The sequence below is a fragment of the Camelus dromedarius genome, chromosome 10 (genome assembly GCF_036321535.1).
Source record: "Camelus dromedarius isolate mCamDro1 chromosome 10, mCamDro1.pat, whole genome shotgun sequence".
Classification (NCBI taxonomy): domain Eukaryota; kingdom Metazoa; phylum Chordata; class Mammalia; order Artiodactyla; family Camelidae; genus Camelus; species Camelus dromedarius.
Genome location: NC_087445.1, coordinates 57,883,397 through 57,899,719, shown reverse-complemented (window position 1 = coordinate 57,899,719; position 16,323 = coordinate 57,883,397). Strand labels below are relative to the sequence as shown.

Genomic DNA, 16,323 nt, shown 5'->3' with positions numbered 1-16,323 from the left:
CGTAAGTCAGGGGTGTGTCAAGAACAATAAGAGGGCAGCAGACAGCCAGACCAGGACCACCACCCAGCCGTGAGATCATCCCAGTCTAATGAGCATCAGGTAGCTGCTGCTGCCCCTGGAACATGGATGAGAAGCAACACATATGCTTGGCTTATGGAATGAACAGACGTACGTGCAGTCCGATCCCTTTGAGCCCATGATGGTAGATATACAGGTATGCTCACACCTTCGCTTGAGGTTGGAAATACACCATTGGCATTGTGATGCAAATAACAATGAAAATGAGGACATTCATTCAGTGTGGAGCCACCCCTCTCATCCCGGAGGGCAATCTCTAACTTCAGAACCCAGTAATCAAACATTTCTTTGAATCAACTGTTTTCACCTTGATATTAACACAAATGGGTCAGCGAGGGCGTGATGTTGATGGACAACACAGGCCAGAGCCAGTTTCTCACGTCAATTTTACTTCAATCCTTTTGGTCAGGAAGGACAGTTTTCAGCCTGAAAAGTGCCGGAAAGAATATTGCTAAGTGGTAACTGAAACTGCGATGAGGAGAGAAGATTGGGACATAATAAGGCACCCAGGGATACAAAAGCTCTCAGTGCTCTGGCACCTGGGCCCCAGTTCCCACTTGGACGCATTTGTCTCAAGGATGTGATATACCAGGAAAGGTGCTAGAGACAGAGATTCAAATTCTGCTTTTCAAAAACGAGAAGGAAGGAATTCTGTAAACCACACAGAAGTAGCTTGACATTGTGGCGGGCTAACTTCTAGAGTTAATTTTCAAAGAGCAGAGACTGCCCAGAGCCAGCATGGGTTCATCAGACAGAGGCTGGGCCCACTGAGCTCATTCCCCTTTGTCCTTCAGACCTCTAGACAGATGAGGCCAAGGCCAGAGAGATACAGTATATCTGGATCACTGCAAAGTCCCTTGTGTCCTGTGGACACGGCAGAAACCTGTGCCTTGGGGGTTAGGACAACTGGCAGAGCTTGTCACTGGTTGAATGGCCACGCCCCCAGGGGCTGAATTAGGACTCCCAAGGGCCAGGAGATTCCCTGATGGTGAGCTGTCGGCCCCTGACTCTGGTTCCAACTGTGCCACGTTTTTATCAGTGAAATGATGACAAGTAATGCAGGTTGGCTTTTTAGATCTGAGATGACACTAAATGGAGAGGAAAAATGAGGGTTCATGGTGCTACAGTCAAGAGCTGTAAAAATACTGACAACAGAGAAGAGAGTTTTCTCCTTTCCAAACTTTAAACCCTTTATTTAAATGAAATCAGATGCAGAAGTACAATATGGAAACACCAGTGCTGCAGAGTTGCCAAGCCTGAAACAGCAGAGAACACTCGGGCCCTGACTACCGAGTCCCCTGCCCTCATTCCCCTCCCCACCTCCTGGAGGCTCCTCAGTGACCTCGGGGGACCCCACCATTCACGAGGGTTGATTTTTTTTTTTTTGCACTTTTTTGTGGGGGGAGGGGAGGACGTAATTAGGTTTGTTTGCTTTGTTATTTCTTAATGGAGGTGCTGGGGATGGAACCCAGGACCTTGTGCATGCTAAGCACGTGCTCTACCACTGAGCTATACCTTCCCCCTGGTACTATCTTACAAGAAGAAATTTAACAGTCATATTGAGTCTACAAAGGGCAGACACGTGCACAGCTCATCCTTATTTGCGCCTCTCGAGATTAAGAAATGAAGGATGCTGGAGGTTCTTCTGCGTGTGAGCAGGCGAAGTGGTGTGTGCACAGTTGTGGGGAACAGACTCCTTGCTGCCCCTGAAATGATTCTGGAGCAGTGACTCCACTGGATAATGGAAAAGAGGCTGAGCAGTGGCACAGGTCACAGACCTCTGAGGCTGTACCTTAGAGGCTGAAGCTGAGAAGCCGTGATGGCAGGGAAGTTAGTCACAGGGTCCGTGGCACCAAGCTCTGCCTTGGGAGGCGGGGTGATGGGCTCAGCCCAGGGCGCACTGGGGGCCTCGGAGCCTTGCACTTCAGGAAGATGCAAGACAAAGGGGGGAGGGTTCAGACGGGAGGGACAGTCATGGCACCATCCACACAACCCCATCATCTGACGACCAGCTGAAGAGATGGGGGGCGGTGAGCCTCATGGGGACAGAAGGGGAGGAGCCAGGAAAGACAGCATGTGATAGTCAATTTCAAATACTTGAAGGGGCTCCAGTGGGCAGGATAAGGACCCGTGGGTGGAAGACGAAGGCAGCAGACAAATGGTAGCTCCATCGGAGGGAGAACTTCGCAGCCATCAGAAGCTATTACAGACAGAATGAGCCACCTGGAGGGAGACTGGGCTTCAGCCTCAGAGGGGTGTGACTGTGGTTTGAGCACCTATTTTCAGGGCTCCTATCTCCCAGCTTCCATGTTTGAAAAAGGGACTCAGAGAGATGCCTCCTGATTCTGAAGAGCAATGATTCTAAATCAATTCGCATTTCTACCGAGTCCAAAACCTCTCAAACTCCAGACAAGAGCATCTGTTGTCATCCTAAGTGATAACAAGTGACATTTATTACAGTGGCCCTAAGGTTGTGCCAGTTTCCAAAAGGATGTGCATAAAGTGTGATAGATTATACGTAGAAGAGAGAATTCTGGGGGTGCTATCCGGGCTCTGTGTAGTCACTATGACAGCCATAACTGATCATGCATCTGGATGCTCTATTTCCAAAACAGCCTGGACGGAGCAGCTACCCACATCAAATGCAGTTCCTTCTATGACTTTGTTTCTGTGTGTTTCCACAGTAGAAACATTTATGCAAGTGAGTTCTTAACTAATGAACAAAAGTACACGTAAAGTTATTTTTTAGAGGATCTGGATCACATAATACTTTTTAAAAAAATGCATCTGCTATTTGGATCACTGTGTTTTCACAGGACCTTCGAACATGAAGGATGCAGGGTCGGGAGAGTATGTATATTCCTACAGGCACAGCACTGCGCTCCTAGTAACATATCACTCTTGAACTTTACATTCCTTGACTACCAGTACTGCTCAAATCCTATTTATATCTCTTAAACATCTGTCCCCACACACCAGCCCTACCCTCTCCAGGCCAGTCCATTAGCTGGGTGGTGCATCATGTCTTGTGAGGAGCAGAAACAAGGAGAGGGGCTGGAGAACTGTTTACCCCACAGTTCCTGGGAACTCCCAACACTCTCCGAGCAAGCAGGAAGCTGTGTGACTTTTGAATGGCCATGATCCTGAGTAGATCTCAGAAGTGCACCTTGGAGCATTTAAAAGAGTCCGCAGCATAAGTCACTCCCAGTGGTGCGTCTGTAGCACGACTGTAGGCTGCCAAGTTCTGGTTTATCCACCCTTTAACTATCCAGGGATGCGTGTACCCAGCCCGGGTTTGATCAGACACAATGTACAGCCCCATCCAACTCGAGAATCCTGAGATTCTGTCTATAAAAGTAATACATGGAGATGTTTCCAGAGACACCCAGTAGATACTTCAGTTTCACCACTGCACATGACAATTACATCAATCATTCCGTGCCCTTTTCTCTTCCTTTTACATTAAAATAAGGAGGGATTATTTGCTTCATAAAATATTCAGATCGGCCTACTTTATGTCGGCCAGACTCCCTCTGGCTTAACCGTGGTTTGTGTTTTGTCTTACAAAAGGTATCACTGTGTGACTTGTTTTAAACATAAATTTACCTAGATGATGTAATGCATAATCTGAGGTTCATTCATCTGAATTCATTCGATTTCCCCTACATTGTCACTAACTGCACAACCTTGAGTTCATGTTTCCATTTAGCCCCTGCCCTCGGTGCATTTCTCTGCAGAGCAGAAAGGCCAGGACAGAGACAGACTGTTCACGTCTGCCCGGTTCTGATTTCGGAGGCACGTTCACGCTGAACAGAGCAAAGCGTAGCTCTCCATACGCTTTACGCTCATAAATAGATTATTTTCCAACATCCACAATTGTGAGAAACATATGTTCTTTAAATTGCTGCTTTCATTTCCCCAAGATATCACAGCAGCTAAGAAATAACTCCAGAAATGGGAAGACTGGGGAATGTATATGTTCGTAATATACAGACAGCTTGACTCCCAGAGGATTCCAGTAACACACTCATACGCTTTGAAAATACTTTCCACCCAGCTTCCCATCATAGCCCATTTGATCTTGTACGATTCCAGCATAGAAAATAAAACTCCCTGGAGGCAGGGTACAGACTAACCTTCAGATTCAGGACAGAGAGAAAGACCACAAACATGAGAGACAGATTCCTCTGAAGTTGGAGGGAAAACGCTCCATGACATTCTCAACACTCCCTCCCATTCGGTCCTTGGTGACCCATCAGGGCTCAGCGCCTGCCCCGCGTGGCCACTGCAAAATTCTGTCTGAACCTGCGCTGAGGGCAGGGTGCCCCTGTGTAAGGATATCTGGGCATCCCTCGTTAATAAAGCTCAGAGAAATGCAAGCCCCAGTGCTCAGTCCTGGCATCAAAACCAGTAGTTCCCCAGGACTTACCAGCAGCTCGGCTGGTCCCGTCCTGCCCAGGTGACGGTTCTGCCGTTCGTGAAGAGAGGATTGGCAGGTCGGGGAGCTGGGAGGAAATGTAATTTACTGCATCTGGTAGCAGAGAACAGGGAATACAATTAGGCACAGTGTCGGGAGGCCCAGTGGGTTCACTGCCGAGACAGCAGCTTGTCTGCCCTACATAATGGACCACAGAGGCGGCCACTGCACGAGAGGATCAGGGCAAACAAAGACAAGCGTTTGCCCAGCGACTGATATTCAGTAGAGTAGCTGAGGTAGGAGGGATCCTGGCCAGAGAGCTCAAGCCCCAGGACAGCTCTATGCATTAAAAGACTCATCAGAAAGCTCTAGACTCGAAGAGTACAATGCGTTGGGGGAGGGGGGGATGGATGAGTGAGAGCCATTATCAACTTGGTGCGACTGACCACATACGGGACCTCAAACTGGAAATGTGTCTTAAACAGAGCTGGAAAATTGTTCGGGGCTCTTTCCTTGAACTGGAAACAGATTCATTTTTTTTTTTAATGTAACTGATTCATTCAGAAGACTAATTTTATACGCATTAAAAAAAAAAAGATTCCAGAACTTATTCCATCATTTCAGGACTTTGGGCTAGAAAACCCTGAGATTCCAAATAACAACACCCAGCGAACCCACTATAAGCTCACCTGCAGGAAACGTCACTACACGAAAGAGGGAGGCCAGCTCTGCTTGGGAAAATACCTTGGAAGCCCACTTACGGAGGTGGGACCCTAGAGGGTGAGGACGTTAGAGGGCATGCTGAAGTGTCAGTGGACAGGAGGAAACCACTGGGGTGAAACAAGAAGAATCTGTGTGCCCTCCAGAGAGAAGTGAGAAACTGAAGGAACGTTCTAGAAAGCTGGGCTGTAGGTGACATGATTCCTTCCCCGTGTCACGACCACATTCCAGAATCCTGGAATGTCAATCACTCATCAATGATCACCTCTAACTGCTTACCGCATGTTTCCACTGAATATCCCCCAGTCGCCTAACTCAACACATCCAAAATGGAACTCTCACTTCCTCCTCCTGCTGCTTCTCCGAATCTCAGCTCACTGGCACCATGACCCACTCAGGATCCTGGGCAGTGCCCTTAACTGCCCCTCCTGGTGTCCGGTCAGTCCTCAGCCTCCACCTCCCTTCACCCATCTGTCCCGCCCTCTGGATCCCCACTGCTACTGCCTTAGTTCTAGCAGGTTTCTTGTTCTTTTTCTTTTTAAATTTCATGCTGGAGAGGATCACAGACAGACACTAGATTCGGATTAGGATTAGCTCAGTTCTACAGCGACTAGACCATTGCTGACTCGTGTGTGTGTCTGAACAATCCAGCAAGTACTGATATTGGACTGTGACGTTCTTAGGGCAAAGAACACACCCTGTGGGAGACGATGGAGTGGAATTTCTCTAAGAGAATGGATTGGTCTATATCAACTCTCTGGGGAGATGGAACAGAAGTCAGGAGGAGGCAGGCAGGCCCTGGTTGGAGTGAGGCCCGGGTTACTGTCTCTCCCTTGGGGCCTCGTGTGTACTAGAACTTGGGCCCTGGGTCAGGCAGACATGGCTGAAGGCCCTCCACTGCCAGGAAGCCGGGCCTCTGAGATGATGGTGGGCTGGGAAATGGCCAGGAAGAAGCCTGTAGGGACCCTCTGAAGATGGGCCTGGATTTGAGCCAGGGCCTCTGAGTGTGGTCACGTGTCCATGTTTGCCCATCACTCTCCACGTTGAGCTACACTGATGAGTCCTGAAGTTAAGTGGCCGACTCTACTCTCACTGTGGGGAGATGTGGGAAGGGTCTGGGCCCTCAACCAGCACAGGCAGGACCAGAGGAGCAAAAGCGGTGGGTAAGCAGGTAATGATGGGGTAGCAGGTAGGGACAGATTCCTAACAGTGCCCATGGGAAGGCGGGAGCGGCGATATGGGACTAGCGAGACAGTTTAGGGAATAAGAGATGACCAGGGCAGGTGTGCAGAACTTCTGAGTCTCCCTGAGGATTTCCAGAACTCTGCGGAATGGCAGTCGTGGTAAATCTGACTTTCTGACCTCAAATGAGATGGACGCCCAAGCCATTAAGACTAGGTAGGACTTTGTGGCCTGGTCACATGTGTCCAGTACATTCTATGCTACATAAAGAATTTCTAGGGCGTATCTGCAGACTGAAAGTTTAAGCCGCTAGAAACAAAAGCCACTTGCAGGCAGGGAGTTCTGCATCCGAAAGAGCATGTGACTCCTAGAGCTTACATCTCAGCCTCCCCCAGGAGGCAGCTCCCTGCCAGATGTCAGTGGTGATGGAGCACCTTTGCCCAGTGTTCACTGGGCACAGGCTTGAGGACGACAGCAATTAGGGGGTGAGGGCTCCGTGACTTCTGCTAAGGGATAAGGGGATGGTGAGGACTGGGGCATGAGGAAGAGGCCAGGGCACCCCTCAGTGCATCATTAAGTAGTAAACCCAAGGTTATACAGCCAGGAGGGGTCCGACAGACCAACACAAAAGGAATAAGAAACAGGGCCTCCAAAGCTCCCATGGGGAGAATTTCTTCATGTGGCCTCAGTCCGTAAACCGGCCTCTTCCTGCCAAAGTCAGGGTGTCTATCTCTTTCTCCCCACCATCAGGGAAGGCAGCAAACAGTCGCTTACAGAGCAGAAATGCAAGGTGAGTGTTTCTCATTAGTTCTGGCACCGCTACACACATCTTTACTGTAGGAGGAAGATAAACTGCCAAAGCTAGAGAAACAAAATTGACGCAGACTCTCCTGAAATCGTGACTGCTGGGCAACTGAAGACACACGGAGATGTCCCAACAATTGTATGGAGGTTTTGATGTGGGGAAGGTTCCAGGCCACCCCAGACCTGGATGGGATGGAAACCTAAGACTGCCAGTCTTAAACACCAAGGACTGAGATGGGCCCAGGATAGAGATTTTCAGTTCTGGCCAAGAGTTTCACACCAGCTCCGCGGTGAGTCAAGAAGAGAGGTAGCACTAGGTAGGTGCGACAGGAAATTCACAGTTACACAAAACACTGCGCCTTTTCAGGGCAGTAAAAACAACCCACCCGACTGATGCCGACTCCACCACAGAGAGAGTGTGTATATGGGGCAGGGAGGCAGTGAAGGGCAGGGTCAGAATGCATGTGGCTAAGAAATTCAACTCAGGTCTGGAACATGTTGCTCTTGCTTTTGCCAAGCCTACCCTATAATCGAAAACCACCGGTGACCCAGCAGTACAGGACCTTTTTTCCTCTGATAAGCACAGGGTACCTGAAGTGGGGTCACCACACGTGCACACACTAGCAGCCCGTTCCTTGGCAACTCGTTAAAGTGGGGATGCTTTTACTGATGATCTGCAGTGTTTTGTACAGTTATATTATTTCAGTTGGACCTGGATTCTGTAATCATCATGGCTCAGAAGTTGGGTATTGTTCCTAAGGCAGTATGATTCTGTAAGAGTTTTTGTGTTAGTTCTTAGTAACAACAACTGATTGACTCTAAGAGGGTCTTGGCGACTTTAAAATCAAAGAAGGAGAAAATAATCAGACACACCAAAGTCCCTGAACTGGATGTGCTTCATGAGGAGTTTTTAACTCTCAGGCCACAGGGTGACCTAAACACTGACCACATTCTTGGAAGGACGTCCTTTCCACGCTGCCACCCCCAACACCCCCAAACAGGCAAGGCCACCTCCCGGGTCCATGCTCCACCCGCAAAGCATAGGACAAGTGTCCTAATTTGGCTACACCCAGAAAAGGTTCTAGGACTGTTGAAAGTCCTCCTGGAACCCCTGCTGGCTCAACCCTGACTTGGTTCTGAGCATATGTGCTGGGAGCATGAGTTTAACATCTTCCCAAAGATCACCCAGGGAGCCAAAATCCAGATCCCCTGTCTGGGGGGGGGGATCCCAAACAAACTACAGTTTTATTCGTTTGTTTGTTTGTTTCTTACTTTTGTTGTTTGCTGAAGTTAGAATTATCCTCAGTGCAAGGATCTTTGCTAATCCAGAAAAATCCATTATCCATCTTTGCATTTTAAAAACTTTAACCATGTATTTCCAAAAGACACTGATGCCAGTGCTTACTCTGGCTCCTGACTATCTTCCTCGCTTAGAGGTTGACTTTATAAGAAGCAGGTGAACAGATGTACCGGATCCTTCCCACAGGTCTAGCTGAGGGCCGGAGGGAAAGTGGGATGGAGAGGTTTTCATGAGTTTGTAGCTAAAGCTAGAAGAGCAGGGTGAAGGATGAGAAGCCCAGAATCCCTGGTTTATCCCACGGCCCCAGCGAAGGAGAGTGAAGGGCAGGGGCAAGGAAGGGAAGGGGGAGTGGGAGGAAGGCCCCCTCCTGCCAGGAAGGAGTCAGGAAGCTGGTGCCCTGCTCCCACCCTCGGTGTGCTCCCGGCCTACCTTCCCCCACAGGGACGGAAATTCAGCCCTGCCCTGTTTCCCTAGAAGGCTGGAGAAACTGCAGTTTTCTGACTCAAAGGAAAACCAGAGGCCTTAGGAAGGTTTCCTCAACACCAGATGAGGGGCTGCTGATGTGTCTTGTGACCGGGAGACCTAACCACCAGTACACCTGTCGGGGCCCCGGTCCTGATGTTGGGCACTCTTGGCGGAGGACATTTCAAGAAAGGTCCAAGCAGTGAACCTTGGGGACCAAATGGGAAGGAGAAGAGCCAGGCTTGGTGTGAAAGACTAGAAGCAGTGAGCCAAGAAACCATGGTTGAAGGGGACAGGCAGAGGAGACTGGGGGCGTGGACTTCCTCGGTGCCTGCAAACAGCACTCTCTGATGCCCGTACACACACATCACGTCTCCTGGTGACCCTATGTGTGTGAAACCCACTATGCTGCCAGATGAAAACCTTCAGGTACAGACGGGGAGAGAGCACATACACTTACCTCCATCCGTACTGGACAAGCTCTGTGGAAACAAAAGCAGGGCAGACCATTACTACACACGTGGGGAGAGGACCCCTCACTCATTTAACCTGCCTTTCTGCCCCAGAACTTGACTGTGCTGGGCAAACCCAATGCTCTGTTTCCTTCTGGGAAACTTGCTTGCGATCCTGAAATTTAGGGGTAAGGATTACCCTCCCCACCCTATGTTGAATTTCTCCCAGTGGAGATTTATTTCAATTATCCAGCAAATATCCTTGGTTGTGTTGGAGAAGAGCTGTCAGAAAATCCCATTATAAAAGGAATATGTTTAGACTGTTTTCCCTCTACCGCTGCTGGGCACCTGAGGAAACGGGAGTTATAAAATGGAGGGAGGGTCCTGAGCTACTCAGGGCCTGCTGGGTTCTCTCTTTGCTGCACAGCACCATCTGTTTTCATATACAGACATGCCTCACTTTATTGTGCTTTATTGCATTTTTAACAGACTGAAGGTTTCTGACAACCCTGAGTCAGGCAGGTCTGTTAGCACCATTGTTCCAACAGCATTATCTTAAAATGAAGGTGCGTACATGGTTTTTGTTAAGACACAATGCAATTGCACACGGAACAGACTACAGTATAGTGTAAACGTAACTTTTATATCCACCGGGAAACCAAAAAATTGGTGTGGCTCGCTTTATTGTGGAATTTGCTTAATGTCGGTGGTCTGGAACTGAACCCGCAGTATCTCCGGGGTCAGCCTGTACAGTAAATTTTCACATATTGACATTTTGTTTTTGGAATGCATGTCCATTTGGTAGGATTCTGTCTCTGGCCTTTTTATAAAGGAAAGACTCAAAGCCAGAGGGAGCCTGTTCAATCTGCTTCGTAAGAACTGGTTCTGGAAATCTGGAGTCTAACGGGAGATGACTTTTCAGGCATCAGACAGAGAAAGGGTTTGGATAGCAGGGAGATGGGGTTAATTTCATGACTCTTCTCCGGGCTTCCGGGCAGGCCAGGGGGTCCCACACCTGAAGACGGGCCACTCTGAGCTTCAGAGATGACACTAGTCCTCATCCATCTGCCCTTCGTTTCAGAACGCGTGGCTCAGACTTGTCATCCACACCGACTACTGCTAGTGCTTACTTCCCCGTGGATATAATTTAGAGAAATCATACTGGTTTTCTTCACCTTTTGAAAGTCCTTGAAGGATTTCTCTGTCTCCTTCAGTTTCTCTAGGATGATTTGCTCCTTGGCAGATATCTGGGACTCTTCACTTTCTAGTGCTTGTATTTCCTGCTCCAGCCTGGAAGACATACAAACAGAGGACAGGTTACTTTGTTGTCCTGCCATCTCTGGGCCAGAGAGCAGCTCCTTCCTGCTGGGCGACTTCCTGGCGGTCTCTGTTTCACATTACGCTGTGGTATCCCGCCACGGTTTTATTTTACAGAGCATCCTGTGTTTTCAGCTTTGCTGACACTGGTCAAAGGAAAACAATCCAAAGCTGATGCCACGAGTTCATTGCCACCACTTTGCAATATTCTTTGTTCCCTCCCCTTCAGTTCTCCTCAGGTGCACATTCTTGACCTGGAGGTAGAGATTTTCACACAGCATAGGACATAATACCCTTGGGAGCCTGCTGTCACCTTCCTCAGTGGCCCGACCGCTACGGCCAAGAAGAGAGGAGATGGAAGGGACTGATATGACTGCCCCCATGTGCCTGGAACTTCTCTCAGTTTTCACAACCATCCTACGTATTTTCCAAAAAGGAAATTTCAGCACAGCCAGGAGACCCTGGGACTATTTCAGAACAGCCGCTACAGTGATGATTTGGTGGAAGTCTGGCGGCTATACCCGTTCAGTGAAAGGACAGTAATAACTACTTAACTTTTAAAATCTGTGTCAAGAACTGAGCTAAGAATTCCCACATGGATTATTGTATTTAACCTTCCTAGGGACCTACGAATCTATGACCCTGTGAGTAGGGAATCCTCATTTTACAGATGAGATCATTAAGGCTTGGCCAGGTTAAGGAACTAGTTTACCACTGCAGAGCCTTGAAGCGAGGATTCAAGGCAGGAAGTGTAATTCTAGACCCTGCTCCTAACCACTGTGCTAAACTCTTGCCACGTGGGCTCTACGGGACTTCACTGCCTTGTTACATGCTGTGCATGCTGGCGTACTAGGGTGGTGCTGTAACGCAGCGATGCCTTTGGGGGTCTGCAGGGATGGGTGTTCCCCTGCCTACAGGACTCCAGGCTATTATGCCTCCAAACCATTTGGTCTGAATGTGTTCTTCCACCCTTCCTGAGCATCAGAAAAATGACCTCTGGATGGATGAGACTTTGCAGTGATTACTCTGGGTTATGAAGACAGACTCTGCGTATAACCACACCCTCTGCAAATGAACACAGCTTCAGGCTTACTCATCATCTCACTCACAGTAAAAGTGGACGTCCTTACAATGACTAAGATGGCCCGACAGTATCTAACCCCAAGTCCCTATGCAGCCTCCACTCTTGCCAATGGGCCCGCTTCACTTTGCTGTAGTCAAACAGAGCTACTCCTTGGCTGCCCTTCTGTGCCCAACGATTTTCCCTCCTCCAAGAAACCCATCTCCAAACTCTAACCATTCTTGAAGTCTTAGCTCAGATACCACCCACCCCATGAGGCTTTCATAGATTCACCACCAAGAGATAATGAAGCCAGTGGTCTTTTCAAGTCTCAAGTCCACTATATGTTAGAGCGATGGTTCCCAACCTAGGTGCTTTTGTCTCCCAGGGGATATTTCGTGATGTCTGGAGATGCTGTGGTTGTCCATTACTAAGGATAGCGGGGTTGGTGCTACCGGCATCTCATGGGTAACAGTCAGGGATGCTGATAAACATTCTACAAAGCACAGGACAGCCCCCCACAACACAGAATGATGTGGCTCCCAAACCCAACGGTGCTCAGGTTTAATAACTCTCAACCCTCTGTTGGAGTACGCATAAATTACTAATTTCCCCTACTCAAGTATAAATTCATGAAGGGGAGGGCACAAACGCTCAATACAAGCAGGTTGAATGAATGAAGAAAGCTGAACCAAGTTGCAAAAAGGCATAGCTCAGCCCAGCTGAGCTCTTCAGGATTTCTGAACCCGGGGAGAATTCTTTGGCAAGCTCTGACCTGAGAGGCTGTGTGTGGGCTGGGATGCGAGGAGAATCTAGAGGAGAGGGCTGAGCAACACCCATGTGTAAGCAACGAGATAGGAAGCTCCTTGGCTGTTCCAAAGGTTGAGCAAATCTGTTACACACATCTGTGTAAGTTATTTTGGGAGCAATCAAGGAAAGGGATGTGAGCATGGAATAGGGACAACTCAAATGACCCATAAATGGATCTAATTCAGTGGGTAGGGTGGCTCCAGGTGAGAGGTCTCCTGGAGAGACCGGATGACAGTACTGGCCGGGTGAGTTCTGAGCAGATTTCATTTGAATCTCAAAAAACCAAGGACCTCAGCTGATATTTAGGATGTGGGTAGATTCTATTATTCTCAAACATATTCCCTTCCTTCCCCCTTCACTTTTGTGGGAAGGCAAACACGTTACGTCCGTGACCCACTGATGTTGGTCTTGGGCACACGACTGGCTTTGGCCTTGTGGTGGGTGAGACGTACTTCCCGGCCCCTTGACTTAGGGTGCAGCCATGTGACCTGCCTGAGCCAATGTGACGTTAGCAGACGTGCCACGAGCAGAGGCTTGGAATGTGTTTGCCCAGTTGGGCTCATCCTCTTGCGCCCCTGCCAACACCAAGAGAAGAGCTTCTCTGGGCAGCGGCTGTCCCTTCAGCCTGCGCCCTGGAAGGAACACATGGGGAGTAGACAGGAGCCCAACCCCGAGTCGGAAGCCATGCCCAGTCAGACCAGCACCTTAAATTAGAGCCACTCGGCTGAGCCCAGCCGAGATCAGCCAACACTCAGCCTACTCCTCACAGAAGTGTGAGCGAGAACAAGTGATTTTTGTGTTAAACCAGAGTTTGAGAGTAGTTTGTCCTAGAGCACTATTGTGGCCATCGCTAACTAGAGAGATCTATATTATATACGTGAGTATTACATGTATTATATTCTAGTGATATACAATAATATATATATTACATCTATATAAATATATGTATAGATGTATGTTATGTATATATCCCAATAACACCTGAAGCTAAAAGATTAGAAAGACTGTGAACTACCCTCTCTCTGTTTCCCCGAATCCTCAGAGAAGTCTGGGATGGATACAGGTACCCCTTCATGAGGTTTAAGATCAAGAAAACAGGAAAATATGAGCGGTAGTTGTCTCTGGGGAATGGGACACTGGGGAATTTTAATTTTCTTCTTTATAGTTTTCAGTATTTTCCCAATTAAAAAAATTTGCATTCCTGATCTAACCAGAATAAAAACAATAAAAAGTGCCTCCGTCCACCTAGTGTTGAGGCCTCCTTTCACAGGCCGTGGCACCAGAAAGGAGCCCAGGGGCTCAGCTTCTCCTGCGTCGAGGGAGGGATTAAGTGGGTGAACGTCAATGTCACTTTACATTCAATTCAACCAACATTTATGGAGCTTGTTTGCCTGCACTCAGAGCCTGGTGCTACAGGAGATTCTGGAATAAAACTGGGTTAAAAAATAGCTGACTTAAAAAAAAATAAGGTGGACTCTAAATAACTCACTTCTCCCGGGGAAGCAGCCCCAAGTGGTTAAGAATTCTCTGTGACCTGATGCCCACTTGCTGGCCCAAATGTCTTCACTGAGGGCCCCAGGGCCCTATGGGTTTCAGGGCTCTTGGCTATTATAGCTCAAGTGCTAAAGATCTGGGTCATGATACTGCGTAACTGAGAAGGAACGGAGAGAGAGAAAGGGAAAAAACAAAGCAACAAAACTAGACTTTCGTGATAACAACAACAGAGTTTCATCCAGAAGGACTGAACGTGGGAAACTGAGTTTATGTAAGTCAGATCTAAGTAGCAAATTTCTCTACAATGGCGCATGTAGGTAGTGGATGGCCCAGGCCACCATCTCTCCACAGAAAACCCGAGTCCCAGGGCTGAGGGGCTTCCCAAGAAATAGAGTGTCATGGGGTTAATAACAGTCATCCCAGCCAGACTAGAAATGCCAATGTTTTGCAGTTTCATGACCGAAATCTAATGCAGTCTTTCTTGGAGGAGCCAAGGAGATATTGCCAAGCTAAAAATAAAGAACAGGCAGGAAGTGTAATTTACACTCAAGGTTAACCGAGGCTCTTCAGGCTGAGACAGGTGTGCATAACAGCCTCCGACCAGCGTGCTCAGTTTCTTCTGAGCAAGGAGCAGACTGTAATGGACAGTAAGGAAAGGTGACACACGGCAGCTGAGCAGGTTCAATTTACTGGAGATGAGGTTGCGATCCTGGCCAAATGGTCTTATAAAATCTACCTAACCCCAATAGACCTCAGTCACGGGAAAATACAAGGGACCTATGACACTATGAAGTGCATCGATCATTCTTGTATTTCGAAATCCATTTGTACATCCATCCGTCCAACTTAATGCAAGCACACCTTTTCTCTCTCAGGCACTGCGATGAGCATCAGGAACAGAGAGCTAAGTCGGCTCCTGGTCGGGCAATGGGAACAGCCAAGTAAACACAAAAATTACAATATGACCCAAAAGGGGCTGGAGAAAAGCATGACACGTTGGAGACATGTCAGTGCCACCAGGGAACGTGGTGGGACTTCAAGTTGCCTGCCCAGCGTCTCTTCTCCCCTTCTGCGCTAACAGAATCCTTATTTTGTTGGAGATCCATGGCAATGTGCCCAGCTGAAAATTTACACATCCCTGCTTCCTTTGTGTAAAAAGGTGGCCACAGTACAGTTCTGGCCAATGAGATGTATGGAAAAACTGTTGGGTGGGACTTCTGGGAAAGCTCCTTAAAAGGAAGAGAAGGGTTGACCTCAGTGGCACGTGCCCCTTCTTCCTGCCTGGTACAGGGACCTGGTGCAAGAGATGTATTCGCTTCTAACCGCTGCTGTGACAATGACCACAAATTCAGGGGCTTTCAACAATATAAACTCGTTTATATTACATGTCTATAGTCAGAAGTCCGACACAGGTCATCAGGCTACAATCAAGGTGACAGAGTTGTGTTCCCTTCTGGAGACTTTAGGGGAGAATCACTTTCTTGCTTTCTCCAGCTTCCAGAGGCCACCCACCCTCATGACCCCCTCCTCCATTGAAAAAGTCAGCAATGCTGCATCTCCCTCTGACTCTTTTTCTTCTGCTCCCTCCTCCACCTTTTAGGGATCCTTATGATTAGATTGGGTCAAACCAGATAATCCAGGGTAATCGCCCTACTTTAAAATCAGGTATTTGGAGACCCTAGTTCCATTGGTAACTTTGATTCTCCTTTGCCATGTAACCTAATACACTCACAGGTTCTGGGAATTAGGATGTAGGGGTCCTCACTCTGCCTACAGTAAGGGATTTGATGCTATCGGCAGAATCGTCACCTTGGGTCTGCAGGGGCAAGAGTCTGCTGAGGATGGCTGAGGGTAAAGAAAGAGAGAAATGGCCCAGGTTTAGACAGCATCATGGTATGGCTATGCCAGCTCTGGACAGTTTGCTCTGGATTTCTTGTGAGTTTAAGCCACTGTTGTGATCACAGCTGAATGCAATTTTCAAGCGCTTCCTACGTGCTAAGCATGATTTTAAATGTTTTACATGCATTACGATACTTAATCTTCCCAATATCCTGTGAAGAAGGAATTCTTCCACTCCCACTACATAGGAACTGAGATTCACAAAACCTACTGCCTTGTCCAGGGTCACATAACGCAGGGCCAGGATTTGGACCCTGGTTCTCAAGAACCAGTACTAGAGAACCCACACTCTTTGCCACTACTTTCTACTACCTCCCTAGGAACACTT

General features: G+C 48.3%; 1 protein-coding gene across 7 annotated transcripts in view; it reads right to left on the bottom strand.

Moving 5' to 3' along the window:
• Positions 1 to 16,323, bottom strand: part of PALM2AKAP2 (PALM2 and AKAP2 fusion) — a 424,157-nt gene that overhangs the window by 186,919 nt on the left and 220,915 nt on the right. For 5 of the 7 annotated variants that reach the window (XM_031450167.2, XM_031450169.2, XM_031450170.2 and 2 more), the window contains exons 5-7: positions 10,591 to 10,705; positions 9,424 to 9,445; positions 4,508 to 4,609 (exon numbers count right to left, since the gene is read on the bottom strand). In XM_031450167.2, coding sequence (XP_031306027.1) covers positions 4,508 to 4,609; positions 9,424 to 9,445; positions 10,591 to 10,705 — 239 coding nt within the window. The remainder of the gene's footprint in view (positions 1 to 4,507; positions 4,610 to 9,423; positions 9,446 to 10,590; positions 10,706 to 16,323) is intronic. The other 2 variants (XM_064490388.1, XM_031450173.2) reach the window with 1 other exon arrangement.